Below are 27837 nucleotides of genomic sequence, written 5' to 3'. Positions count from 1 at the left end.
TGGTGCTTGCAACGGCAGAATTGTGAGTTTGATTCCCGGGGACCACCGATACTGTATAATAATGTATACACACATAACTAAGAAACTGTGGATAAAAGTGTCTGCTAAATGTCATATTTTAATATAGTATAAATCACATAAAAGTAACAGGTATAAGCCTATAACAAACAGGACTGGTGGTATCAATTATGGATTTATCTGACAGTAGTGGGTTTAATATAGCCTGAGTGCTGGTCTGTTTATCCTGCCAACTCAATGGCTTGACATGGAGAGCAATGGAGTCAACTTCTGCCTTGCTTGCTCTTTGGGGGTTTTAGGCCGGGAATCTGTAACATACTTTTTGTGACAACTACTGCTGATGTAAACAGGGAATCATAAAACATATTTGATTGAATGATTGATTGGCAAAAGCACAGAACAGATCTAGGACCAGTATATTATTATAACGATGCCCCCCCCCCCGAGCCCCCACCTCATAGATGGCGAATCCGATGGTGTGCATGTCCTCTCCTGCTTTTCTCATCCGTCTTCTGTTCTTCTGGATGAGGCCCACCACAAAGCTACAGCCCACCTCATCATCCCCCGGATCGTCATCCTCTTCCTCCAGCTTGATCTTGAACTGGGGATTCATCCAGAACGTGTCTGTGGGGGGGAGGGGGGGGGGGGGGGGGGGGGGGGCGGGGAGGGATTGGCCAGGGTTATTATGGAGAGTACTGTTATAAAGTATGACTTGTAGTGTATGGTTGAGGTGTGTTCGTTGTATTTTTTAGAGGTATCTGTGGAAGGATCTGTGGAAGGATCTGTGAGAGTAGAGATTGACCAGGGTCAATATGAGGATTGGGTTGATGGGAGACGTTAGAACAGATTGTGTTTTATTCATACTTATGGGTCATTTCCACTGCATGGATTTGGCCTGACGATTGACATAAAGACTCCACTTCTATGGCTGAGGAAACTGTCTATGTGAGTCACAGGAGGCTGGTGACACCTTAATTGGGGTGGACAGGCTCATAGTAATGGAATGGAACTAAAAAAACATGGTTTCCTGATGTTTGATACCATTCTATTTACTCTATTCCAGTGATTATTATGAGCTGTCCTCCCGTAAACAGCCTCCTGTGGTGTGTGTGTCTGTGTGTGTGTGTGTGTGTGTGTGTGTGTATGGGGCGTGCTTTACGGGCATTATTCCTGCATCCTCCTGCGGTCGACCCTTTCCTCCAGGCTCCGTCGTAGTTGGTCACACTCCAATGTTTTGTATCATCTGAGGTCAGGGTGTCAGGGGTCAGAGTGCAGATCTCCAGACGATGGTAATTCTTCATGAAGTCTGTGTACGACATCCTGTAAAGACATGAAGCAACACCAAGTCAGAGAAGTACATCCTGTAAAGACATGAAGCAACACCAAGTCAGAGAAGTACATCCTGTAAAGACATGAAGCAACACCAAGTCAGAGAAGTACATCCTGTAAAGACATGAAGCAACACCAAGTCAGAGAAGTACATCCTGTAAAGACATAAAGCAACACCAAGTCAGAGAAGTACATCCTGTAAAGACATAAAGCAACACCAAGTCAGAAAAGTACATCCTGTAAAGACATGAAGCAACACCAAGTCAGAGAAGTACATCCTGTAAAGACATAAAGCAACACCAAGTCAGAAAAGTACATCCTGTAAAGACATGAAGCAACACCAAGTCAGAGAAGTACATCCTGTAAAGACATGAAGCACCACCAAGTCAGAGAAGTACATCCTGTAAAGACATGAAACACCAAGTCATAGAAGTACATCCTGTAAAGACATGAAGCAACACCAAGTCAGAGAAGTACATCCTGTAAAGACATGAAGCAACACCAAGTCAGAGAAGTACATCCTGTAAAGACCAAGTCGGTAAACTATTATTCTTTAACACACAAATCAAGCTCGGTTGGTCAAGCATGGCACTTGTAAGGCCAGGATAGTGGGTTTGATTTCCGCACCCATCAATGTAAGTTGCTTTTGATAAAAGTCTCTCATTCCCAGAAACTTCCGCCCCCATAAGTATCGAAGAGCCTGGTGGACCAACGGGTCAAACCACACACACACACACACACACACACACACACACACACACACACACACACACACACACACACACACACACACACACACACACACACACACACACACACACACACACACACACACACACACACACACACACACACGCTGTTGCAACGTATCTGCAACGTTGGGAAAGGGCTCGGAAGTAAGCATTTCACTGGTATTTCATGTGAAACTTGGCGTTCGTTAGCAAACAGACAAGACAGGGAGAAACTCCCAGCTGTCACAATCAGCTTAATCGACCAACCAATCATCTTCCACAATACCTTCCCCCTAACCTTCCCCTATACATGTTGGGCCTTGCCTCCATTTGGAGCATCTCCTCGCAGTCGTGTGATTCGCTAAAATTAAATGATGACAAATACTTTCCTTAGTAGGTTGGGAGTGACCACAGAATTCCAAGGTAGGTTTCTTTAGTCACTCCCACTGAGGCCACTGTGTGCAATAGCCTGGGGACACGTTAGATAAATGGCCTTTATATTATAATATATATACACAGTATTAATTAACACAGTCTGTGAAATCCAACCTGTGAAACAGAACACAGGTGGAAGAGATCACAAAGACACCACAGAACAGAAATGACATTGCCAATTCAATATTCTCCAAGCAATAACCGGATTTGTCTGTCTGTAAAAAAATAAATATATATATACACATTTCACAACACAAAGCAACACAGGTAATTTGATCAGACACAAGCCATGACATGACTCACACGGTTAAACCCAGGCACACCTTGGCTTAGACCCACACAACTTTAATCAAACAGATACTTAGGATAATGAGATTATAACTTATTGCTTAAGTTGGCCGTAAGGGAGCTAAAATAAGAAAATAAATCATTAAAATAACAGATCCTTGGGATATAATTATGGGCTGGCCCTTTGAGTGCTGTAGAAAACACTTTACCAGAACTCTCCATCGTCTGCTTTCACAACGTCACGCTCAGAAAAATCTACGCTGTTCCACTCCGAGGAGCTAGAGAGAGACAGAGAGACAGAGACAGAGAGACAGAGACAGAGACAGAGAGACAGAGACAGAGAGAGAGACAGAGAGAGAGACAGAGAGACAGAGAGAGAGACAGAGAGAGAGAGACAGAGAGAGACAGAGAGAGAGAGACAGAGAGACAGAGAGAGAGACAGAGAGAGACAGAGAGAGAGAGAGAGACAGAGAGAGACAGAGAGAGAGAGAGAGAGAGAGAGAGAGAGAGAGAGAGAGAGAGAGAGAGAATAATCACAGTTTAACAAGTGTGTGGTAACCATCAGCGTTGATTCAATTCAGAAAGCAAGTTGGAATTCCAATAACATTTTCCTCAGTTTACATCATAAATGACCTGAACTGGAATTGAACCCACCCAGTTTGAAATGAACCCACCCAGTTTGAATTGAACCCACCCAGTTTGAAATGAACCCACCCAGTTTGAATTGAACCCACCCAGTTTGAAATGAACCCACCCAGTTTGAATTGAACCCACCCAGTTTGAAATGAACCCACCCAGTTTGAAATGAACCCACCCAGTTTGAAATGAACCCACCCAGTTTGAATTGAACCCACCCAGTTTGAATTGAACCCACCCAGTTTGAATTGAACCCACCCAGTTTGAATTGAACCCACCCAGTTTGAAATGAACCCACCCAGTTTGATTTGAACCCACCGAGTTTGATTTGAACCCACCCAGTTTGAAATGAACCCACCCAGTTTGAAATGAACCCACCCAGTTTGAATTGATCCCACCCAGTTTGAAATGATCCCACCCAGTTTGAATTGATCCCACCCAGTTTGAATTGATCCCACCCAGTTTGAATTGATCCCACCCAGTTTGAATTGATCCCACCCACTACTCTGAGGTTCTCTCTTACTTGTCACTCCAGGCCCCAGTCCACTCCACTGTTCCCCAGGGGTTACGCACCCTGACCAGCTTCTCCTTGCGGCCGCGGTAGTTCACCTGGTTTAGTAAGGTTATCATACAGTAGTTAGGTCCTGCTTTGGGTTCAGACAGATCTCATACATCAGTGGTCACCAACAATTTCTGAGTCAAGATCACTTTCCGCAGTCAACAAGAAAGCCGAGATCTACCGCTCAGATTTGTAAAATTAACAGAATAAAGACCGTTATGTATGAATGAGGTGTGTAGTAGCCCCAATACATTATCACAGCATACTGGCTATATGCCTGGTCTAATACATTATCACAGCATATTGGCTATATGCCTGGCCTAATACATTATCACAGCATATTGGTTATATGCCTGGTCTAATACATTATCACAGCATATTGGCTATATGCCTGGTCTAATACATTATCACAGCATATTGGTTATATGCCTGGTCTAATACATTATCACAGCATATTGGCTATATGCCTGGTCTAATACATTATCACAGCATATTGGCTATATGCCTGGTCTATTACATTATCACAGCATATTGGCTATATGCCTGGTCTATTACATTATCACAGCATATTGGCTATATGCCTGGTCTATTACATTATCACAGCATACTGGCTATATGCCTGGTCTAATACATTATCACAGCATATTGGCTATATGCCTGGTCTATTACATTATCACAGCATATTGGTTATATGCCTGGCCTAATACATTATCACAGCATATTGGCTATATGCCAATATGATTTTTCATAGTCGGATCTCGTTTTTTCCCCCCCGAGTTCCCAGTTGTCCGGAACGCATTGAAGTAGGAAATTCCCGAGTTCCCAGTTGTCCGGAACGCATTGAAGTAGGAAATTCCCGAGTTCCCAGTTGTCTGGAACGCATTGAAGTAGAAAATTCCCGAGTTCCCAGTTGTCTGGAACGCATTGAAGTCGGAAATTCCCGAGTTCCCAGTTGTCTGGAACGCATTGAAGTCGGAAATTCCCGAGTTCCCAGTTGTCTGGAACGCATTGAAGTCGGAAATTCCCGAGTTCCCAGTTGTCTGGAACGCATTGAAGTCGGAAATTCCCGAGTTCCCAGTTGTCTGGAACGCGGCATTAGTCTCAGCGGAGGGTCAGCCTCTCACCGTCCCTGCTCTCGCTTCCTTTCCTCCGGTGAGACTGATCAGAGGGGCCACAGTCTTCCACCTGGTGGCGTAACTCGAGTCACACCACATCTGCCTCATGCACAAATTAAATGTTGTTCCTGTGACCAGAGAATGTGAAATATTCCTCGATATTAAAAAATGGACACGACGAGCTGCTAATAATTATTAAAACGCAGGACTATCGATATAATCGTCTACTTATTCATTGTAGCTGCAGCGCGAGTGGAATGACGGAGAAGAGCGTTTTCTGTTTTGTGTTGAATAAAAACAGTGTTGACAGTGCTGAATAAAAACAGAAAAATAGACTCGGTCAAAAACTGCAGCTCTTTCCTGTATTCTTTGACAGTTTCTCTGTTGTCATGGTTTTAAAAGTTATTTAATCTTACGTAGGCTAGTATCAAACTTTGCTGTGGCCGTCGAAGCTCTGTTGGCACTGTGATTTGAGCTATCTGATTGGCCAGCCAAGTAGGCGCACTCGATTTACCCACAGATCTCCCGGTCCGCCGGGTATGCGGAGTTAGTCTTTCCAGACAAATTAAATGGCTAAAAACGGGAACACTTTGCTTACCCGGTGCGCAGGACTTCTGAATCAAGTGCACCGGAGGCCAACAGCTCAACACAAATAAAAAAAAAGGTGCCCAAGCCTTTTATCCTTGGATTTTCTACAGAAATGTTTGGTGATAGACTCGGAATGTATTGAACAACGACCAGTAGATCGCGATCGATCGGTTGGCGACCACTGTCACACACTGTGAGGAACTTTGATAGACTGGATCTGTTGGTGTTGTATAGCCAACTCATATGGTCGTTGTCAATATGATAGGATTAACTCGTGTCAGTCACACAGTACTGCTGTACGCAACATAGACACGTGACACACTCAACATAATGCATACATCACACATAGAAGTTGGCTATAAAGCACAAACAGACCTGCGACCAGGCTTGGACTTTGTGGATATACTGTATGACAGGGATCGTCAACTACATTCAGCCGCTGGACGATTTTTGTTGTTGTTGTTGAGTAGACTGCAAATTGACTAAAACTGAATAATTTCAAACCTTGCTTACATTTGTATATGATCAAGGGTCTCTCTATTATGCGTTGGAATACTTGGGAGCAGATTTCTTAAATTAAAATCACTTTGAGCTGATTTCCTGGTGTTTTTACCATCTTTTTTTACTGTGGTTTTTTTTTGCTCCGAAAACTTGGGGGGCCAAATAAAACCAACCGCGGGCCAAATTCTGCTCGCCAGTTTGGGAACCGTGCTGTATGAAATATTGAGTCTGTCTGACGTTACCTCTATAGCCCCGGTCAGAGAGTAGGCGTGTCCTTTCACCAGCTTCTGATTGGTGACGGCCTCCGAGTCTGCTTGACTGGTGATCTGGAGAGACAAGGGACCAAACCATAACTAAATCATAACCACACCATGGAAAAACAATGATAAAAACCTGATAATATCACAACCAAACAGCACATAGAACCTGCACTAAAATAATTATCCATGGACACAGTTCATTCAGCTTGCTTTTTAGTCTAGGACTAGGCTTAATCTGTGCCCAGTAAACCACCCTCAAATGTTTACTGCATTTAACAGTGACTGTCTCGTAACAGACATTTTTATCCAGCGAGACTTACATTCCGTGGCACAGTGCAGTGAAGAACCCACCCTCCCCCTATCATCACAAATAAAACCTTCTCTTAGATAATATCCAGTCCTTCACTGCACGCAACAGTCTCCATTATGTTTTTATATACGATGCTCTTATCCAGTAAAACAACTACATATCACAATCATGTTTTCATTACACACGGGGAAATAAAACCCTGAAACTTCAAACTGGATGATGATAATAATAATATAATGTTATATTCTGAAGTGGTACATCGATGGAGCAGCCCAGCAGAGCTCCAGAGGCCAGGGCTTTCCTGATGATCTGGAACAGGTCGGAGGGAGCCTTCTTCAGGTCATAGTTCTCCGCTATCCCTCCTGTGAAGTCCTCAAAACCCTCAGTGGTGGAGCCACCTGACAGAGCCTCATAGCATCCATTCACCCTGAGAGAGAGCGAGAGAGAGAGAGAGAGAGAGAGAGAGAGAGAGAGAGAGAGAGAGAGAGAGAGAGAGAGATAGAGAGACAGAGACAGAGAGAGACAGACAGAGACAGAGAGAGAGAGAGAGAGAGAGACATAGACAGACAGAAAAAAAATACACTTTTCAAACCAAGACGTTTTTCTGGCAACTTTACCAAGCCATCAACTTTTTTAATCCTTTTCTTTATATCTGAAAGGTATTGTGCCAAAAATCCCCCCCCCCCCCTTCACGTGAACACGCACACACTCAATTCTTCATTGCTGCGACTTGCTTGCTAGTTGAGATTTCTGCTCTTCACTCCGTTGTCAGATTAACCTACATTTCACTGATCTTAGTAGCAGAAAGCAGGTTTTATGTGTGTCGTTCAAGGCAGCTGTCAATGATCACGTTAGTCTGCGTTTGTAACGGCAGCCTTCCCTCTCTTCACGAGAAGAGAGAGTGTAGCAGGGATCGGACCAACACGCAGCGTAGCCAGTGCTCAACATGTTTAATTACGACAAATAAACGTGAACACTTACAAAACAAAATAACAAATGTGGCAAACCGATACAGTCCTTTCTGGTGCAGACAAAACACAAAGACAGGAAACAACCACCCACAAAATCCCAACACAAAACAAGCCACCTATATATGATTCTCAATCAGGGACAACGATTGACAGCTGCCTCTGATTGAGAACCATATTAGGCCGAACACAGAAACAGACAAACTAGACACACAACATAGAATGCCCACCCAGCTCACGTCCTGACCAACACTAAAACAAGCAAAACACATAAGCACTATGGTCAGGACGTGACAGCGTTTCATTTTATATGGCGGTTTGATCGCGGTGGAGGCACTAGTAATATTTGCAGTTTTCGGGATTGGCTATTTGTTTCAAGTGTATTCGGAGTATTTCGGCAAGGCCATTTTCTTGAAATTCATTGCCCAAATCTTTTTTCAGGCAACACTCCGCAAATCCTGGGATTAGTATTACCTGGGAATCAGGCAATGTCAGAACTCTTTGGCATACAATGTTTACACCATGTACTGAATATGTTGTGTTAATACTGTATCTCACTTAGCACAAACCACGTACTGTATGTATTACGGTGCTGTATCTTAGCATAAACCATGTATGTATTACGGTGCTGTATCTTAGCATAAACCATGTATGTATTACGGTGCTGTATCTTAGCATATACCATGTATGTATTACGGTGCTGTATCTTAGCATAAACCATGTATGTATTATGGTTCTGTATCTTAGCATAAACCATGTATGTATTACGGTGCTGTATCTTAGCATAAACCATGTATGTATTACGGTGCTGTATCTTAGCATAAACCATGTATGTATTACGGTGCTGTGTCTTAGCATAAACCATGTATGTATTACGGTGCTGTGTCTTAGCATAAACCATGTATGTATTACGGTGCTGTATCTTAGCATAAACCATGTATGTATTACGGTGCTGTGTCTTAGCATAAACCATGTATGTATTACGGTGCTGTGTCTTAGCATAAACCATGTATGTATTACGGTGCTGTATCTTAGCATAAACCATGTATGTATTATGGTTCTGTATCTTAGCATAAACCATGTATGTATTACGGTGCTGTATCTTAGCATAAACCATGTATGTATTACGGTGCTGTATCTTAGCATAAACCATGTATGTATTACGGTGCTGTATCTTACTTGGCGTAGGCCTTCTCCAGCAGGGCGCTCCAGAACTCATTGCCCTCGGCTGAGTGAACAAACAGCAGCTTTCCATCCTTCGTTGGCAGCCGGTCGTCAATCACCACGTCCACCCACTCACCAAACTGCCAGAACTAAAGAGGACCACAACAGACAACATTCCACATTTCCACTTCAACAAATGAGAAGGATCCACATTGCATTTCAGAACGAAAGAATGGTTTACATTCCAGAACTCTTTTCAGAGAATGGTGCCGGAGGAACATTCCAGAACTCTTTGCAGAGAATGGTGCCGGAGAAACATTCCAGAACTCTTTGCAGAGAATGGTGCCGGACAAACATTCCAGAACTCTTTGCAGAGAATGGTGCCGGACAAACATTCCAGAACTCTTTGCAGAGAATGGTGCCGGACAAACATTCCAGAACTCTTTGCAGAGAATGGTGCCGGAGAAACATTCCAGAACTCTTTGCAGAGAATGGTGCTGGAGGGAATAGCGGCAGTTTTATAGGCTCCTGACCATTTGTGCTATTTTGTATATTTTCTTGAATGATCGTAACTTTTTTTTTGTACATAATGTTTCCGCCATCGTTTCCTATGACCGCAAAGAGCATCTGGACATCAGAACAGCTATCATTAACCTCGATTTGGGCCAGGACTACCTCAATGAGTCAGAGGCGAAAGACACATGGATTATCCCGGACCAGACCCAAATCCCAGACGCTTGAGGAAGGAGAAGATGGCTCTATGTATTTCGTAGCGGTGTATTTATCACCACCAACCAAAACTTGCAATAGCACCGCACAATTGTATATGGCCGTAAGTAAACAAGAAAATGCTCACCGAGATGCAGGAACAATGAAATCCGTTTTACCTCATTTCTACCAGCATGTCACCTGTGCAACTAGAGGTGAAAAAATCTCTAGATCCCCTTCACTCCACACACAGAGATGCGTACAAAGCTCTCCTCTGTCCTCCACTTGGCAAATCTGACCATAACTCTATCCTCCTGATTCCTGCTTACAAGCAACAACTCAAATAGGAAGTACCAGTGATGCACTCAATACGGAAGTGGTCAGATGACGCAGATGCTAAGCTACAGGACTGTTTTGCTAGCACAGACTGGACTATGTTCCGGGATTCATCCGATGGCATTGAGGAGTTTACCACATCGGTCACCCGGTCCATTAAAAAGTGCATCGTACGTACATATCCCAAATAGAAGCCATGGATTACAGGCAACATCCGCACCGAGCTAATGACTAGAGCTGCCACTTTCAAGGAGCAGCACACTAATTTGGCCGCTTATAAAAAAATCCCGCTACGCCCTCCGACGAACCATCAAACAGGCAAAGCGTCAATACAGAACCAAGATCAAATCCTACTACACCGGCTCTGATGCTTGTCGGGTGTGGTACGGGCTTGCAAACTATCACGGATTACAAAAGGAAACCCTGCCTTGAACTGCCGAGTGACGCGAGCCTACCAGACGAGCTAAATACCTTCTATCCTCGCTTCAAGGCTAGCAACACTGAACCATGCATGAGAGCACCAGCTGTTCCGGACGACTGTGCGATCACGCTCTCCATAGTCACTGTGAGTATACATCACTGGGGCCAAGCTCCCTGCCATCCAGGACCTCCATACCAGGCGGTGTCAGAGGAAGGCCCTAAAAATTGTCAAAGAATCCAGCCACCCAAGTCATAGACTTTTCTCTCTGCTACCGCACGGCAAGTGGTACCGATGCACCAAGTTTGGAACCAACAGGACCCTGAACAGCTTCTACCCTCAAGCCATAAGACTACTGAATAGTTAGTTAAATTGTTAAAGCTGCGGCCTCCCGGGTGGCGCAGTGGTCTAGGGCACTGCATCGCAGCGCTAGCTGTGCCACCAGAGACTCTGGGTTCGCACCCAGGCTCTGTCGCAGCCGGCCACGACCGGGAGGTCCGTGGGGCGACGCACAATTGGCTTAGTGTCGTCCGGGTTAGGGAGGGTTTGGCCGGTAGGGATATCCTTGTCTCATCGCGCACCAGCGACTCCTGTGGCGGGCCGGGCGCAGTGCGCGCTAACCAAGGGGGCCAGGTGCACGGCGTTTCCTCCGACACATTGGTGCGGCTGGCTTCCGGGTTGGAGGCGCGCTGTGTTAAGAAGCAGTGCGGCTTGGTTGGGTTGTGCTTCAGAGGACGCATGGCTTTCGACCTTCGTCTCTCCCGAGCCCGTACGGGAGTTGTAGTGATGAGACAAGATAGTAATTACTAGCAATTGGATACCACGAAATTGGGGAGAAAAGGGGGTAAAATTAAAAAAATAAAAAATAATTGTTAAAGCTGCAATATATAACTTTTCATGCAACCCGGCCAAATTCGCACAGAAATGTGAGTTATAGATCTGTCATTCTCATTGAAATCAAGTCTAAAAAGCAGTTGATCTGTTCTATGTGCACTATTGCTATGCTTCCCAAGTTTCATTTTTGCGTCTTTTACTTTTCGGTTTTGTACACCAGCTTCAAACTGCTGAAAATAAATAAAAAATTGGCTATGGAAAATATATTTAACAGCGGTTTAGATGTTACAATGATCCTCTATACTATACTTGCTCGTTTTGTCACATAAAGTGAAATTAGGGCGAACTATTACAATTTTAGCAACCAGGAAATGGTGGAGTGATTTCTGCATTGTGCATCTTTAACCAATAGATACCTGGACTATCTACATTGACCCTTTTTGCACTAACTCTTTTGACTCACATACACTGCCGTTACTAATGTTTATTATCTATCCTGTTTACCTAGTCACTTTATGCCTACCTATATGTACATATCTAACTCAATTACCTCCTATCCCTGCACATGGACTCGGTACTGGTACCCCCGTGTATATATATCCAAGTTATCATTCATTACTCATTGTGAATTTATTCCTCATTATTATTGTTCTATTATTTCTCTCTGCATTGTCGGGAAGGGCCCATAAGCAAAATGTACTGCCTGTCAACAATTGCCGTAAGAATTGGCTGGAGGGAGTTTCCACCACTTCCACACTCCCTGTCAACAATTGCCGTAAGAAATGGCTGGAGGGAGTTTCTGTTAGATCCATGATGGGGAATGTGCGAGTGCATAAAACCGAATTCTGATTGACTGAGGTGTCCTCTGCGCTAACTCCAAAGTTTCCCACACCACACCTCTCACTAGGGCCTCCCACCCTAACACAATGGAGACTTCCAGAACTTATCGGTACATCCCTTAGCTTACATACCTGATAAGGAATGGTCGTGTCCAGAATCAACCTTGATATCCACTAGGGTCTAGGGTGGTAGAGGTAAATGGATTGTTTCTAGGGTCTAGGGTGGTAGAAGTTAAGGGATTGTTTCTAGTGTCTAGGGTGGTAGAGGGGATTGTTTCTAGGGTCTAGGGTGGTAGAGGGGATTGTTTCTAGGGTCTAGGGTGGTAGAGGGGATTGTTTCTAGGGTCTAGGGTGGTAGAGGTAAAGGGATTGTTTCTCCTAGTGGTAGTGTTGACAGACAGCAGCCTCTCCTAGTGGTAGTGTCGACAGACAGCAGCCTCTCCTAGTGGTAGTGTTGACAGACAGCAGCCTCTCCTAGTGGTAGTGTTGACAGACAGCAGCCTCTCCTAGTGGTAGTGTTGACAGACAGCAGCCCCCCCTAGTGGTAGTGTCGACAGACAGCAGCCCCCCCTAGTGGTAGTGTCGACAGACAGCAGCCTCTCCTAGTGGTAGTGTTGACAGACAGCAGCCTCTCCTAGTGGTAGTGTTGACAGACAGCAGCCTCCCCTAGTGGTAGTGTTGACAGACAGCAGCCTCCCCTAGTGGTAGTGTTGACAGACAGCAGCCTCTCCTAGTGGTAGTGTTGACAGACAGCAGCCCCCCCTAGTGGTAGTGTTGACAGACAGCAGCCTCTCCTAGTGGTAGTGTTGACAGACAGCAGCCTCTCCTAGTGGTAGTGTTGACAGACAGCAGCCCCCCCTAGTGGTAGTGTCGACAGACAGCAGCCCCCCCTAGTGGTAGTGTTGACAGACAGCAGCCTCTCCTAGTGGTAGTGTTGACAGACAGCAGCCTCTCCTAGTGGTAGTGTTGACAGACAGCAGCCTCTCCTAGTGGTAGTGGTGACAGACAGCAGCCTCTCCTAGTGGTAGTGTCGACAGACAGCAGCCCCCCCTAGTGGTAGTGTCGACAGACAGCAGCCCCCCCTAGTGGTAGTGTTGACAGACAGCAGCCTCTCCTAGTGGTAGTGTTGACAGACAGCAGCCTCTCCTAGTGGTAGTGTTGACAGACAGCAGCCTCCCCTAGTGGTAGTGGTGACAGACAGCAGCCTCTCCTAGTGGTAGTGTTGACAGACAGCAGCCTCCCCTAGTGGTAGTGTTGACAGACAGCAGCCTCTCCTAGTGGTAGTGTTGACAGACAGCAGCCTCTCCTAGTGGTAGTGTTGACAGACAGCAGCCTCTCCTAGTGGTAGTGTTGACAGACAGCAGCCTCTCCTAGTGGTAGTGTCGACAGACAGCAGCCTCTCCTAATAATATGTTAATTGTGTAGATAATACTCTAAGAAAACAAAATGGTCCAAACCTCATGAATCTATCATAATTCGTTTAAAAAAGTTATTGGAGTTTTTACCCTTGTAGGATGGCCAGAATTAGGGCGACTAAATCAATGGAAGACAGAGAAAGGGGTCAAGAACCTGGAAAATATCATTGTGTCAGCTAGACTGGATGCTGTGAGAGAATTAAGGCTAACTGAGGCTCACCGTTGAACTCCTCATCTCTTCTCCAATACGGAGGACATAAAACAATATAGAAGTAAGATGGTAAGATGGATATCGATGTTTAGACGTGACGTAGTATTTGAGTAGACGCTCTGATTATACGCTTTTCATATTAATGCGAAATCAGTTATAAAAAAAAAAAAAGAAAGATTTATCAGAAAAACAAGCGTATCTCTGTGTCACGCCCTGACCTTAGAGATCCTTTTTATGTCTCTATTTTGGTTTGGTCAGGGCGTGAGTTGGGGTGGGCATTCTATGTTTTTGTTCTATGTTGTCTATTTCTATGTGTTTGGCTGGGTGTGGTTCTCAATCAGAGGCAGCTGTCTATCGTTGTCTCTGATTGAGAACCATACTTAGGTAGTCTTTCCCACCTGTGTTTGGTGGGTAGTTGTTTTTTGTTTTGTGTGAGTACCTGACAGAACTGTTGTGTTTTGTTCAACTTTTGTTTTTTGTTTCAGTGTTCAGGTGATAATAAACATCATGAACACTCTGCACTTTGGTCGACTCCTTCTTCCTCAGACCAACATCGTTACACCCTGTGAAATGTCAACTGAGCATAAAGCAAGCTTTTTTATTTTCAAAGCCTTTTACATTTAATTCAGTTGATGTTATGCTACCCTTTTTGTTGTTGTTGTTGCGACCAACAGAAATAACTTTGCATAAAGCTAGCACAACATTGTAAATCCTCATAAGTCATGCAGCGACTTATGAGGGACAATACAAAGCACAGAAACAGTGTACCGTGCTGTCCGTGGTGCTGAAACTGCGATAGAAGCGTGGGTGGGTCTCCGAGAGTTCCAACACAGTATTAATAAAGTCAATGTATAATCACACACATTTATGGATTCTGACTTGAAAAGTTCTGTTACCGAAATACATCATTTGTTTAGGAAGAACAGTCCCTATTCCCTTGCTCTCTTTACGTGACACGTATGTGTCGCATGCACGTGACTTATAGCATATTTTTTATTTAACTAGCCAAGTCAGTTAGTAAGAACAATTTCTTATTTACAATGACGGCCTAGGAACAGTGGGTTAACTGCCTTGTTCAGCGGCAGAACGACAGATTTTACCTTGTCAGCTCGGGGATTCGATCTTGCAACCTTTCGGTTACTTGCCCAACGCTCTAACCACTAGGCTACCTGCCGTCCCTACACTCTAACCACTAGGCTACCTGCCGTCCCTACGCTCTAACCACTAGGCTACCTGCCGCCCCTACGCTCTAACCACTAGGCTACCTGCCGTCCCTACACTCTAACCACTAGGCTACCTGCCGTCCCTACACTCTAACCACTAGGCTACCTGCCGTCCCTACACTCTAACCACTAGGCTACCTGCCGTCCCTACACTCTAACCACTAGGCTACCTGCCGCCCCTAACTCTAACCACTAGGCTACCCTGCCGTCCCTACACTCTAACCACTAGGCTACCTGCCGTCCCCAACGGTCTAACCACTAGGCTACCTGCCGTCCCCAACGGTCTAACCACTAGGCTACCTGCCGTCCCCAACGGTCTAACCACTAGGCTACCTGCCGTCCCTACGCTCTAACCACTAGGCTACCTGCCGTCCCTACGCTCTAACCACTAGGCTACCTGCCGTCCCTACGCTCTAACCACTAGGCTACCTGCCGTCCCTACACTCTAACCACTAGGCTACCTGCCGTCCCTACACTCTAACCATTAGACTACCTGCCGTCCCTACTCTCTAACCACTAGGCTACCTGCCGCCCCTACGCTCTAATCACTAGGCTACCTGCCGTCCCTACACTCTAACCACTAGGCTACCTGCCGTCCCTACACTCTAACCACTAGGCTACCTGCCGCCCCTACACTCTTAACCACTAGGCCACCTGCCGTCCCTACACTCTAACCACTAGGCTACCTGCCGTCCCTACTCTCTAACCACTAGGAAACCTGCCGTCCCTACACTCTAACCACTAGACTACCTGCCGCCCCTACACTCTAACCACTAGGCCACCTGCCGTCCCTACACTCTAACCACTAGGCTACTTACATTACTGAGTTTGTGTTATCCAAAAGTGACTGAAAGTAATCCCATTACTGAGTTTGGGGAATCCAAAAGTAACTGAAAGTAATCCCATTACTGAGTTTGGGGAATCCAAAAGTAACTGAAAGTAATCCCATTACTGAGTTTGGGTAATCCAAAAGTAACTGAAAGTAATCACATCACGTTACTGAGTTTGGGTAATCCAAAAGTAACTGAAAGTAATCCCATTACTGAGTTTGGGTAATCCAAAAGTAACTGAAAGTAATCACATCACGTTACTGAGTTTGGGTAATCCAAAAGTAACTGAAAGTAATCACATCACGTTACTGAGTTTGGGTAATCCAAAAGTGACTTAACTGATTGTCCCTTCTCCAGGGCGTATTACACGTCTGACAGAGGATACGCCCTACCTAACTGTGGCTTTGACAAAGGTACTGTATTGTGTTGTGGGCGAACCATGGCCTCTTCATGTGGGTGTTGTTCCTACTGTGTCACATAGTTATTCTAATACCACATATATGAGACAACATAAGGCAGGGCTTGAATTATGGTTGCCTCAACCCCAGCCGTTCTAGCTTTCTGCAGAATGAGAATAAGGTGTGACGTCTGGCAGGGTTAATTTAAGCTGTATAGTCACATTATATACTGTATACACAATATAGCACCAAATGGCACTGCTTGTTTCATAGCAGTGGTATTCGAAGTCGGGGACTGCAGTTCGGTTGCCAAAATTAAAAATAAAATAAATGAACATTTTAGGAACAGAAAATTCAGAGTACAAATTATTGTCTGGGAAAGATAATTTTGAGAAAGATAATAATAATTAATAAAACTTTTGAGTACATGTATTTATTGGTTTCTTTTCATTTTGATAAGAGATGAAAATGTAATGAATTGAAGGTTATTTGTTGATGTAAAAATGTAGGGATTATAAGGTTGAGTCATTAAAATGTATGCACTGGCTACTGTAAATCTCTCTGGATAAGAGCGTCTGCTAAATGACGTAAATGTAAATTAGATTTGGGGTGGGGTCGGGATCGCGGGAAGGTCATGGGGAAAACACCAGTAATTCTGGTCGAAAGAAATTTGACCCCCTGCTGAAAAAGTTTGAATATGACTGTTTTATAGTTACTTTGGGCCAGAACTTAATCAAAAGTAATGCATAGGCTGCCATTTTGTGATCCAGCCTGTAACTCTAGAATTTGAGCTCATCTCTACCTGGAAGTGAAAGATCCCAGCGTACTCTCCACGTCCAAAGCCTTGTCCTTCAGGAACGACCCGGGCCATCACATCTTCATTCAGGGTCAGAGAGGCGATGGCTGCCAGGAGCCAGCAGTCACCTGCAGAGAACAGAGAGGAGACACATGTTTGGTGTGTGTGTGTGTGTGTGTGTGTGTCTAAAGATGAGTTATGCAAAATGAGTCAAATGATCAACACATCTCCCTCTGGGCGGGCCCCATCCCCACCCTGGTTAAACCTGGCTTAACTACCGTGTTTACGGTGAGCGAGTGAGGCGTTCGTTCTAGTTTAACTGGTTTAGTCGACCCCCGCCATTGCTCTCTCAAACTCTCACGCTATAGAATATGCTGTCTGACAGACAGACCTGAGCACCGCTATTTACTGTCAACTAACACGACTGGTTAGACCACAGTGTACTAGTTTACCCTGCTCTGGGTTAGAGCACAGTGTACTAGTTTACCCTGCTCTGGGTTAGAGCACAGTGTACTAGTTTACCGTGCTCTGGGTTAGACCACAGTGTACTAGTTTACCCTGCTCTGGGTTAGAGCACAGTGTACTAGTTTACCCTGCTCTGGGTTAGAGCACAGTGTACTAGTTTACCGTGCTCTGGGTTAGAGCACAGTGTACTAGTTTACCCTGCTCTGGGTTAGAGCACAGTGTACTAGTTTACCCTGCTCTGGGTTAGAGCACAGTGTACTAGTTTACCGTGCTCTGGGTTAGACCACAGTGTACTAGTTTACCCTGCTCTGGGTTAGAACACAGTGTACTAGTTTACCCTGCTCTGGGTTAGAGCACAGTGTACTAGTTTACCGTGCTCTGGGTTAGACCACAGTGTACTAGTTTACCCTGCTCTGGGTTAGAACAGTATACTAGTTTACCCTGCTCTGGGTTAGAACAGTGTACTAGTTTACCCTGCTCTGGGTTAGAACACAGTATACTAGTTTACCCTGCTCTGGGTTAGAGCACAGTATACTAGTTTACCCTGCTCTGGGTTAGCGCACAGTGTACTAGTTTACCCTGCTCTGGGTTAGAACAGTGTACTAGTTTACCCTGCTCTGGGTTAGAGCACAGTGTACTAGTTTACCCTGCTCTGGGTTAGAGCACAGTGTACTAGTTTACCCTGCTCTGGGTTAGAGCACAGTGTACTAGTTTACCCTGCTCTGGGTTAGAGCACAGTGTACTAGTTTACCCTGCTCTGGGTTAGAGCACAGTGTACTAGTTTACCCTGCTCTGGGTTAGAACACAGTGTACTAGTTTACCCTGCTCTGGGTTAGAGCACAGTGTACTAGTTTACCCTGCTCTGGGTTAGAGCACAGTGTACTAGTTTACCCTGCTCTGGGTTAGAACACAGTGTACTAGTTTACCCTGCTCTGGGTTAGAGCACAGTGTACTAGTTTACCCTGCTCTGGGTTAGAACAGTGTACTAGTTTACCCTGCTCTGGGTTAGAGCACAGTGTACTAGTTTACCCTGCTCTGGGTTAGAGCACAGTGTACTAGTTTACCCTGCCCCTGGTTAGAACAGTGTACTAGTTTACCCTACTCTGGGCAACTGTTTGCTTTGTACCAGCCACACCTTCACAGCTCACGCACTCTGCTCCTGTGGTGACTGACAATCTGAAGCATTCTGTGAATAAAAGTGTCCTTTATTCTCTGTGTTAAAAGGTATCAGAGGATGATATAGCCTACACACACACATCAACACCGAAGAGAAGGAGAAGATGATTTAACGGTTGAGGACGAGGCTACGCTATCTGAGGCGGCAGGTATCCTAGTGGTTAGAGCGTTTGGACTAGTAACCGAAAGGTTGCAAGATCGAATCCCCGAGCTGACAAGGTAAAAATCTGTCATTCTACCCCTGAACAAGGCCGTTAACCCACCGTTCCTAAACCGTCATTGTAAATAAGATTTTGGTCTTAACTGACTTGCCTAGTTAAATAAATCAACTTAACATGAAGACTAAATGGACATTTTCAAAGGAACAGCTGAGCTTTCCAGTATCTGGTTTTAATTAGGGCTTCAGGTAACCCTTTACTTGGATCGCCATTAGATCATCTACAGATGGACTATCTATAGACATGTTCAGCATCTACTAACTCTAACGCTAGCCCTTACCCTAAACTTATCCCTTATCCTAAGCCTAAACTTAACCCTAACCCTAGCCCTCACCCTAAACTTAACCCTTATCCTAAACATAAACTTAACCCTAACCCTCACCCTAACCTTAGCTCAAACCTTATCAAGCAGTTGGTTATCAACAGAGAGTTTGCTTGATAGTATGACCATCTGTAGATCATCTATATGGGACTAAAGAGAGTGAGCGGACTTCCTCCCTGCATGCTCACTGGATTGGTTTCCATATAAATATATCCCTGTGGTTAATGTTTTATTGAACCTTGATTTAAACTAGGTAAGTCAGTTTTAAGAACAAATTCTTATTTACAATGACGTCCTACTCCGGCCAAACCCCGGACGACGCTGGGGCCAATTGTGCGCCGGCCCTATGGGACTCCCAATCACGGCCGGATGTGATACAGCCTGGATTCGAACCAGGGACTGTAGTGACACCTCTTGCACTGAGATGCAGTGCCTTAGACCGCTGCGTCCTTTATTATACCCTCGTGAGAGAGATAACAACCTGAGATGGAGGCTATTCATTGGTAGTCTAGGAAAACAAATCACCTCATTGGTTAAAGAAATAACTGTTTAAAGCAACAACTGGTTGTGCTATTACATCAATCACATTCACTTTGAATACTATACCATCTCTTCCTCAAAGATGAAAACATGGACACTGTTGCAAACCGGCCCTGTGGTTTTGGTATGGTTCCTGTTTTGGTTCCTATTATAAAGGCAGACTTACCCAGACCTCCTAATTTAAAGGGAGACTTACCTAGACCTCCTAATATAAAGGCAGACTTACCCAGACCTCCTAATATAAAGGTAGACTTACCCAGACCTCCTAATATAAAGGGAGACTTACCTAGACCTCCTAATATAAAGGCAGACTTACCCAGACCTCCTAATATAAAGGGAGACTTACCCAGACCTCCTAATTTAAAGGGAGACTTACCCAGACCTCCTACTATAAAGGTAGACTTACCCAGACCTCCTTGGCAGATGTCGGTTCTCGTGGCTCCACCAATGATGAATTCTGGGTTGGACACCAGTTCCTAATCAGGGAGGGATCAAAACACGAGTAAGACTGTGAAAGATATACTGATAAACTTCAATAAAAATAACACACAAAATATGACAAATTTGGGGCCAATCTTTGCAGCCCTGTTTACAGTCATACACTATCTTTATTCAGGGAGATAATGTCTGTACACTTGAGTTAGCCTAGACATGGAGTTACTGTCAACACTACCACAGCCAAAACCTGTAGGATCAGATCAGATCTGATCAGATCAGATCTACCACAGCCCAAACCTGTAGGATCAGATCAGATCTGATCAGATCAGATCTACCACAGCCCAAACCTGTAGCATCAGATCAGATCAGATCTGATCAGATCTACCACAGCCCAAACCTGTAGGATCAGATCAGATCTAGCACAGCCCAAACCTGTAGGATTAGATCAGATCTGATCAGATCAGATCTACCACAGCCCAAACCTGTAGGATCAGATCTACCAAAGCCCAAACCTGTAGTATCAGATCAGATCTACCACAGCCCAAACCTGTAGGATCAGATCAGATCTGATCAGATCAGATCTACCACAGCCCAAACCTGTAGGATCAGATCAGATCTACCACAGCCAAAACCTGTAGGATCAGATCAGATCTACCAAAGCCCAAACCTGTAGTATCAGATCAGATCTACCACAGCCCAAACCTGTAGCATCAGATCAGATCAGATCAGATCTACCACAGCCCAAACCTGTAGGATCAGATCAGATCTACCACAGCCCAAACCTGTAGCATCAGATCAGATCTGATCAGATCAGATCTACCACAGCCCAAACCTGTAGGATCAGATCAGATCTACCACAGCCAAAACCTGTAGGATCAGATCAGATCTACCAAAGCCCAAACCTGTAGTATCAGATCAGATCTACCACAGCCCAAACCTGTAGGATCAGATCAGATGTGTATCTCTAAAGTTTAATACAAATAGCTGGATGAGTCATTCTGGCCGGTCATTGATTTAACCCAAGATATGAGTTGCTTTAGGTAGAAAATAATATTTTAATGTAAATGGATTAGCCATAGGGTATCAACAAGGACACGCATCCGGACTCGCCCATCTAAAAACAACTAACACTTGCTACAGCGATTGTTTTTTTCCAGTGATAGGAAATGCACTTTTTAATAACACTATGGTCTATTTGTATATATATATATATCTTTTTTTTTTAAGTACAATGAACTTCTAGTCATAGAGCAGACACTTCATTCATGCGTAAATGCAGTGAGTATAAGAAGCGCAATAATTTACCCCGGGTCGCTTCCATTGCACACCTCTGGTTTTTGAAGTATTCGGGCCAAGCTCTTTGAATCCGAGCGACTCGGGTGCAGCTGGAAAAGTGCAATCCGTAAATATTGAACCTTTTCTCAGACACTCGCTCCTCAGAGATTGGAAGTCTTGGTTTAGGTACTTTGTCGCGTTGGCATTAGTGCCAAACCCAGCGGCCAATGCCCTCTTCTTGGCCAACGTAGATGCCACCCCAGCCATTGTGGAAGTCTGCGTTGACACAGTGAAGAGGAAAACAGTTGGGCTGGTGGAATAGTCAAAAAGTATTCTCCTCCGCTCCTGGAGTTTCAGGCGTGGTCTGCAAGTCCGTGCAAGTTTTTTTGTATTTTTTTTTTTACAATGTTTACATAGATTTCTATGGCCGGAACCAATCAGGAACTGTTCATTTCGTCAACGTTTACCAGTTCAAAAGTATTTATTGTGAAAATGAACACTGAAGATCAACTACTCCGGATGTACACTCATCTGGAATTGGAATAATCTTTTTGAGCATCATATGGGTGGATTAATATTATATATTTATTATAAATAATAAAAATAATAATTAATATAAAGTCTGAGTCAATTCTCTAATCTATTCCATGCTATGAACATACAGGTAAGACAGGCACAGGTGTGTGCGGTTGATGGCCCGAAAGATGGCGCTCTACCCTACGACTTGTGGACGTTCATGCCACATCTGGCCAACCCGCTGCAGTAATAATGTCTACCAGCAGGGGTCATTAGCCATCAGCCGTTACTAGGCCACAATGACAGCCAGGCGTTACCGTAGTGACCACCACCAAGTGACTTGCACTTCCGAACAGTAAAATATTGTCACAATAGCTAACTCGACAAATAGAACCACATTACATGCCTGATAAAGAAAGGAACAACTTCCATAAATTAAAATGTATGCTTCCCTTATAGAGTACCACAGTATGAGTCATAATACCCAGCGGTCAAATACAGAAATGGTTCCAATCGTTTTTCCACCATTACTTTTTCCTATTGGGGATTTAAGAAACACTTCAAATAAGTGCTGTGTTTCACATAGGCTTACCCAGGTGTGACGTTTTGAACACCATGTAAATCTTTCTCAGACAAGGTGACTTTTATCAATATTAACGTTTAAAAAATGCAATGTTAATTAGCTGCTAATGGGCCATGATGATTTGGATGAGACTGCTGAATCGAGGCAATGGTAAGAATCTCTGGATTAAACATCTGTTAGCTAAATTTAGTAAAGAATACATTGGCAAAAATTGTTAAAATTGACATCTGTGAACTGTCTTATGAATGTCACGTTCGTCATAACGATGAGACCAAGGCGCAGCGTGATTGGAATACATTCTTCTTTTATTCAAACGAAGAACACTTAAACAAACTAACAAAACAACAAAACGAACGTGAAGTTATAAACAACTAGTCCTGACATGCAACTACACATAGACAACTACCCACAAATACAGATGGGAAAAGGCAACCTAAGTATGGTTCTCAATCAGAGACAACGATAGACAGCTGCCTCTGATTGAGAACCACACCCAGCCAAACACATAGAAATAGACAACATAGAACAAAAACATAGAATGCCCACCCTAACTCACGCCCTGACCAAACCAAAATAGAGACATAAAAAGGATCTCTAAGGTCAGGGCGTGACACAGAGACACACAGAAATACAAATCATAGAAAAAGGAACATAGAATGCCCACCCAAATCACACCCTGACCAAACTAAAATAGAGACATAAAAAGCTCTCTACGGTCAGGGCGTGACAGGGAAAGTTTTTAATTTACAGAATACCTGTTATCTAGCTAGCTAGCGCATGGTTAGCTGGCTAAACTCAACAAAAAAAGAAACGTCCTTTTTTTCAGGACCGTGTCTTTCAAATAACTTCACAGATCTTCATTGTAAAGGGTTTAAACACTGTTTCCCATGCTTGTTCAATGAACCATAAACAATTAATGAACATGCACCTGTGGAACGGTCGTTAAGACACTAACAGCTTACAGACGGTATGCAATTAAGGTCACAGTTATGAAAACTTAGGACCCTAAATCAAATCAAATTTTATTTGTCACATACACATGGTTAGCAGATGTTAATGCGAGTATAGCGAAATGCTTGTGCTTCTAGTTCCGACAATGCAGTAATAACCAACGAGTAATCTAACCTAACAATTCCCCAACTACTACGTTATACACACAAGTGTAACGGGATAAAGAATATGTACATAAAGATATATGAATGAGTGATGGTACAGAACGACATAGGCAGATACAGTAGATGGTATAGAGTACAGTATATACATATGAGATGAGTAATGTAGGGTATATAAACATAAAGTGGCATAGTTTAAAGTGGCTAGTGATACATGTATTACATAAAGATGGCAAGATGCAGTAGATGATATAGAGTACAGTATATACATATACATATGAGATGAGTAATGTAGGGTATGTAAACATTATATTAAGTGGCATTGTTTAAAGTGGCTAGTGATCCATTTTTACATACATTTCCATCAATTCCCATTATTAAAGTGGCTGGAGTTGAGTCAGTATGTTGGCAGCAGCCACTAAATGTTAGTGGTGGCTGTTTAACAGTCTGATGGCCTTGAGATAGAAGCTGTTTTTCAGTCTCTCGGTCCCTGCTTCGATGCACCTGTACTGACCTCGCCTTCTGGATGATAGCGGGGTGAACAGGCAGTGGCTCGGGTGGTTGTTGTCCTTGATGATCTTTATGGCCTTCCTGTGACATCGGGTGGTATAGGTGTCCTGGAGGGCAGGTAGTTTGCCCCCGGTGATGCGTTGTGCAGACCTCACTACCCTCTGGAGAGCCTTACGGTTGTGGGCGGAGCAGTTGCCGTACCAGGCGGTGATACAGCCCGACAGGATGCTCTCAATTGTGCATTTGTAGAAGTTTGTGAGTGCTTTTGGTGACAAGCCGAATTTCTTCATCCTCCTGAGGTTGAAGAGGCGCTGCTGCGCCTTCTTCACAACGCTGTCTGTGTGGGTGGACCAATTCAGTTTGTCCGTGATGTGTACGCCGAGGAACTTAAAAGTTACTACCCTCTCCACTACTGTCCCGTCGATGTGGATAGGGGGGTGCTCCCTCTGCTGTTTCCTGAAGTCCACAATCATCTCCTTTGTTTTGTTGACGTTGAGTGTGAGGTTATTTTCCTGACACCACACTCCTCACCTCCTCCCTGTAGGCCGTCTCGTGGTTGTTGGTAATCAAGCCTACCACTGTAGTGTCGTCCGCAAACTTGATGATTGAGTTGGAGGCTTGCATGGCCACGCAGTCGTGGGTGAACAGGGAGTACAGGAGAGGGCTCAGAACGCACCCTTGTGGGGCCCCAGTGTTGAGGATCAGCGGGGTGGAGATGTTGTTACCTACCCTCACCACCTGGGGGCGGCCCTTCAGGAAGTCCAGTACCCAGTTGCACAGGGCGGGGTCGAGACCCAGGGTCTCGAGCTTGACGACGAGTTTGGAGGGTACTATGGTGTTAAATGCTGAGCTGTAGTCGATGAACAGCATTCTCACATAGGTATTCCTCTTGTCCAGATGGGTTAGGGCAGTGTGCAGTGTGGTTAAGATTGCGTCGTCTGTGGACCTATTGGGTCGGTAAGCAAATTGGAGTGGGTCTAGGGTGTCAGGTAGGGTGGAGGTGATATGGTCCTTGACTAGTCTCTCAAAGCACTTCATGATGACGGAAGTGAGTGCTACGGGGCGGTAGTCGTTTAGCTCAGTTACCTTAGCTTTCTTGGGAACAGGAACAATGGTGGCCCTCTTGAAGCATGTGGGAACAGCAGACTGGGATAAGGATTGATTGAATATGTCCGTAAACACACCAGCCAGCTGGTCTGCGCATGCTCTGAGGACGCGGCTGGGAATGCCGTCTGGGCCTGCAGCCTTGCGAGGGTTAACACGTTTAAATGTTTTACTCACCTCGGCTGCAGTGTAGGAGAGCCCGCAGGTTTTGGTAGCGGGCCGTGTCAGTGGCACTGTATTGTCCTCAAAGCGAGCAAAATATGTATTTAGTCTGTCTGGGAGCAAGACATCCTGGTCCGCGACGGGGCTGGTTTTCTTTTTGTAATCCGTGATTGACTGTAGACCCTGCCACAGACCTCTTGTGTCTGAGCCGTTGAATTGCGACTCTACTTTGTCTCTATACTGGCACTTAGCTTGTTTGATTGCCTTGCGGAGGGAATAGCTACACTGTTTTTATTCGGTCATGTTTCCGGTCACCTTGCCCTGGTTAAAAGCAGTGGTTCGTGCTTTCAGTTTCGCGCGAATGCTGCCATCAATCCACGGTTTCTGGTTCGGGAATGTTTTAATCGTTACTGTGGGTATAATGTCGCTGATGCACTTTCTAATGAACTCGCTCACCGAATCAGCGTAATCGTCAATGTTATTGTTGGACGCAATGCGGAACATATCCCAATCCACGTGATCGAAATAGTCTTGAAGCGTGGAATCAGATTGGTCGGACCAGCGTTGGACAGACCTGAGCTCGGGAGCTTCTTGTTTTAGTTTCTGTCTGTAGGCTGGAAGCAACAAAATGGAGTCATGGTCAGCTTTTCTGAAAGGAGGGCGGGGGAGGGCCTTATATGCGTCACGGAAGAGGGAATAACAATGATCCAGGGTTTTACCAGCCCTGGTAGATACCTTTCTACTGACTCTGAAAAACACCAAAAGAAAGATGCCCAGGGTCCCTGCTCATCTGCGTGAACAAGCCTTAGGCATACTGCAAGGAGGCATGAGGACTGCAGATGTGGCCAGGGCAATAAATTGCAATGTCCGTACTGTGAGACGCCAAAGACAGCACTACAGGGAGACAGGACGGATAGCTGATTGTCCTCGCAATTGCAGACCACGTGTAACAACACCTGTACAGGAACATCACACCTGCGGGACAGGTACAGGATGGCAACAACAACTGCCTGAGTTACACCAGGAACGCACAATCCCTCCATCAGTGCTCAGCCTGTCCGCAATAGGCTGAGAGAGGCTGGACTGAGGGCTTGTAGACCTGTTGTAAGGCATGTCCTTACCAGACATCACCAGCAACAACGTCGCCTATGGGCACAAACCCACTGTCGCTGGACCAGACAGGACAGGCAAAAAGTGCTCTTCACTGACGAGTTCGTGCTTTTGTCTCACCAGGGATGATGTTCGGATTCGCGCTTATCGTCGAAGGAATGAGCGTTACACCGAGGCCTGTACTCTGGAGCGGGATTTATTTGGAGGTGGAGGGTCCGTCATGGTCTGGGGCGGTGTGTCACAGCATCATCGGACTGAGCTTGTTGTTATTGCAGGCAATCTCAACGCTGTGCGTTACAGGGAAGACATCCTCCTCCCTCATGTGGTACCCTTCCTGCAGGCTCATCCTGACATGACCCTCCAGCATGACAATGCCACCAGTTATACTGCTCGTTCTGTGCGTGATTTCCTGCAAGACAGGAATGTCAGTGTTCTGCCATGGCCAGCGAAGAGCCCGGATCTCAATCTCATTGAGCACGTCTGGGACCTGTTGGATCGGAGGGTGAGGGCCATTCCCCCCAGAAACGTCCGGGAACTTGCAGGTGTCTTGGTGGAAGAGTGGGGTAACATCTCACAGCAAGAACTGGCAAATCTGGTGCAGTCCATGAGGAGGAGATGCACTGCAGTACTTAATGCAGCTGGTGGCCACACCAGATACTGACTGTTACTTTTGATTTTGACCCCCCCCCCCCCTTGTCCAGTGACACATTACTCAATTTCTGTTAGTCACATGTCTGTGGAACTTGTTCAGTTTATGTCTCAGTTGTTGAATCTTGTTATGTTCATACAAATATTTACACATGTTAAGTTTGCTGAAAATAAACGCAGTTGACAGTGAGAGGACGTTTCATTTTTTTTGCTGAGTTTAGTTAGAAAGATTAGACTGGCTAGACGCGCCGTCTCTTTCTCTTTCCTTTTCAACGCAACGAGAAATTCATAGATGGACTGATTAGCATCTATTGAGTCAACAGTGTGCTTACTTTGCTGCAGGAAGACGTTGGTCTGTTTGCTGTTACCCTCTAGACAGCCGATCATTAGTATAGCTAGCTACTAGGCAAGGTAATGTAACCATATTTTGTCCTACCTGCTATGGTGAGTTTTAAATGAGTTTCTATTCACACGTTTGTTTTTGATGGTAGAATTGCTGTCACCTTATTGACGCCAAATTGCAAACCTTATTTGCTGCACCTTAATTGGGGAGGACGGCTCATAGTAATGGCTGGAACAGAGTGACTGGAACGGTATCAAACACATCTCAAACTTATTTACCATGTGTTTGATGCCACTCCATCCCAGACATTGTTATGAGCCGTCCTCCCCTCACCAGCCTCCTGTGATTTGCACCTTGTCTATTCCAGATCCAATGGGTGTGCCTGAGTCAAACTGGGACACGATT

The 27837-nt window shown here is 44.9% G+C and overlaps 1 protein-coding gene across 1 annotated transcript in view; it reads right to left on the bottom strand.

Annotated features, from left to right (window-relative positions):
• Positions 1-21621, bottom strand: part of LOC120045401 (calpain-2 catalytic subunit-like) — a 38625-nt gene extending 17004 nt beyond the window's left edge. The window contains exons 1-10 of the mRNA XM_038990277.1: positions 21375-21621; positions 20038-20107; positions 16917-17038; positions 8918-9051; positions 7029-7197; positions 6443-6526; positions 3961-4046; positions 3011-3079; positions 1178-1338; positions 473-642 (exon numbers count right to left, since the gene is read on the bottom strand). Of these exons, the coding sequence (XP_038846205.1) occupies positions 473-642; positions 1178-1338; positions 3011-3079; positions 3961-4046; positions 6443-6526; positions 7029-7197; positions 8918-9051; positions 16917-17038; positions 20038-20107; positions 21375-21611 (1302 nt within the window). The 5' untranslated portion in view covers positions 21612-21621. The remainder of the gene's footprint in view (positions 1-472; positions 643-1177; positions 1339-3010; positions 3080-3960; positions 4047-6442; positions 6527-7028; positions 7198-8917; positions 9052-16916; positions 17039-20037; positions 20108-21374) is intronic.
• Positions 21622-27837: the final 6216 nt, after the last annotated feature.

The sequence above is a fragment of the Salvelinus namaycush genome, chromosome 4 (assembly GCF_016432855.1).
Source record: "Salvelinus namaycush isolate Seneca chromosome 4, SaNama_1.0, whole genome shotgun sequence".
NCBI lineage: Eukaryota > Metazoa > Chordata > Actinopteri > Salmoniformes > Salmonidae > Salvelinus > Salvelinus namaycush.
Note: the sequence above shows the minus strand (reverse complement) of the source record. Positions and strands in the feature narration are given on the sequence as shown.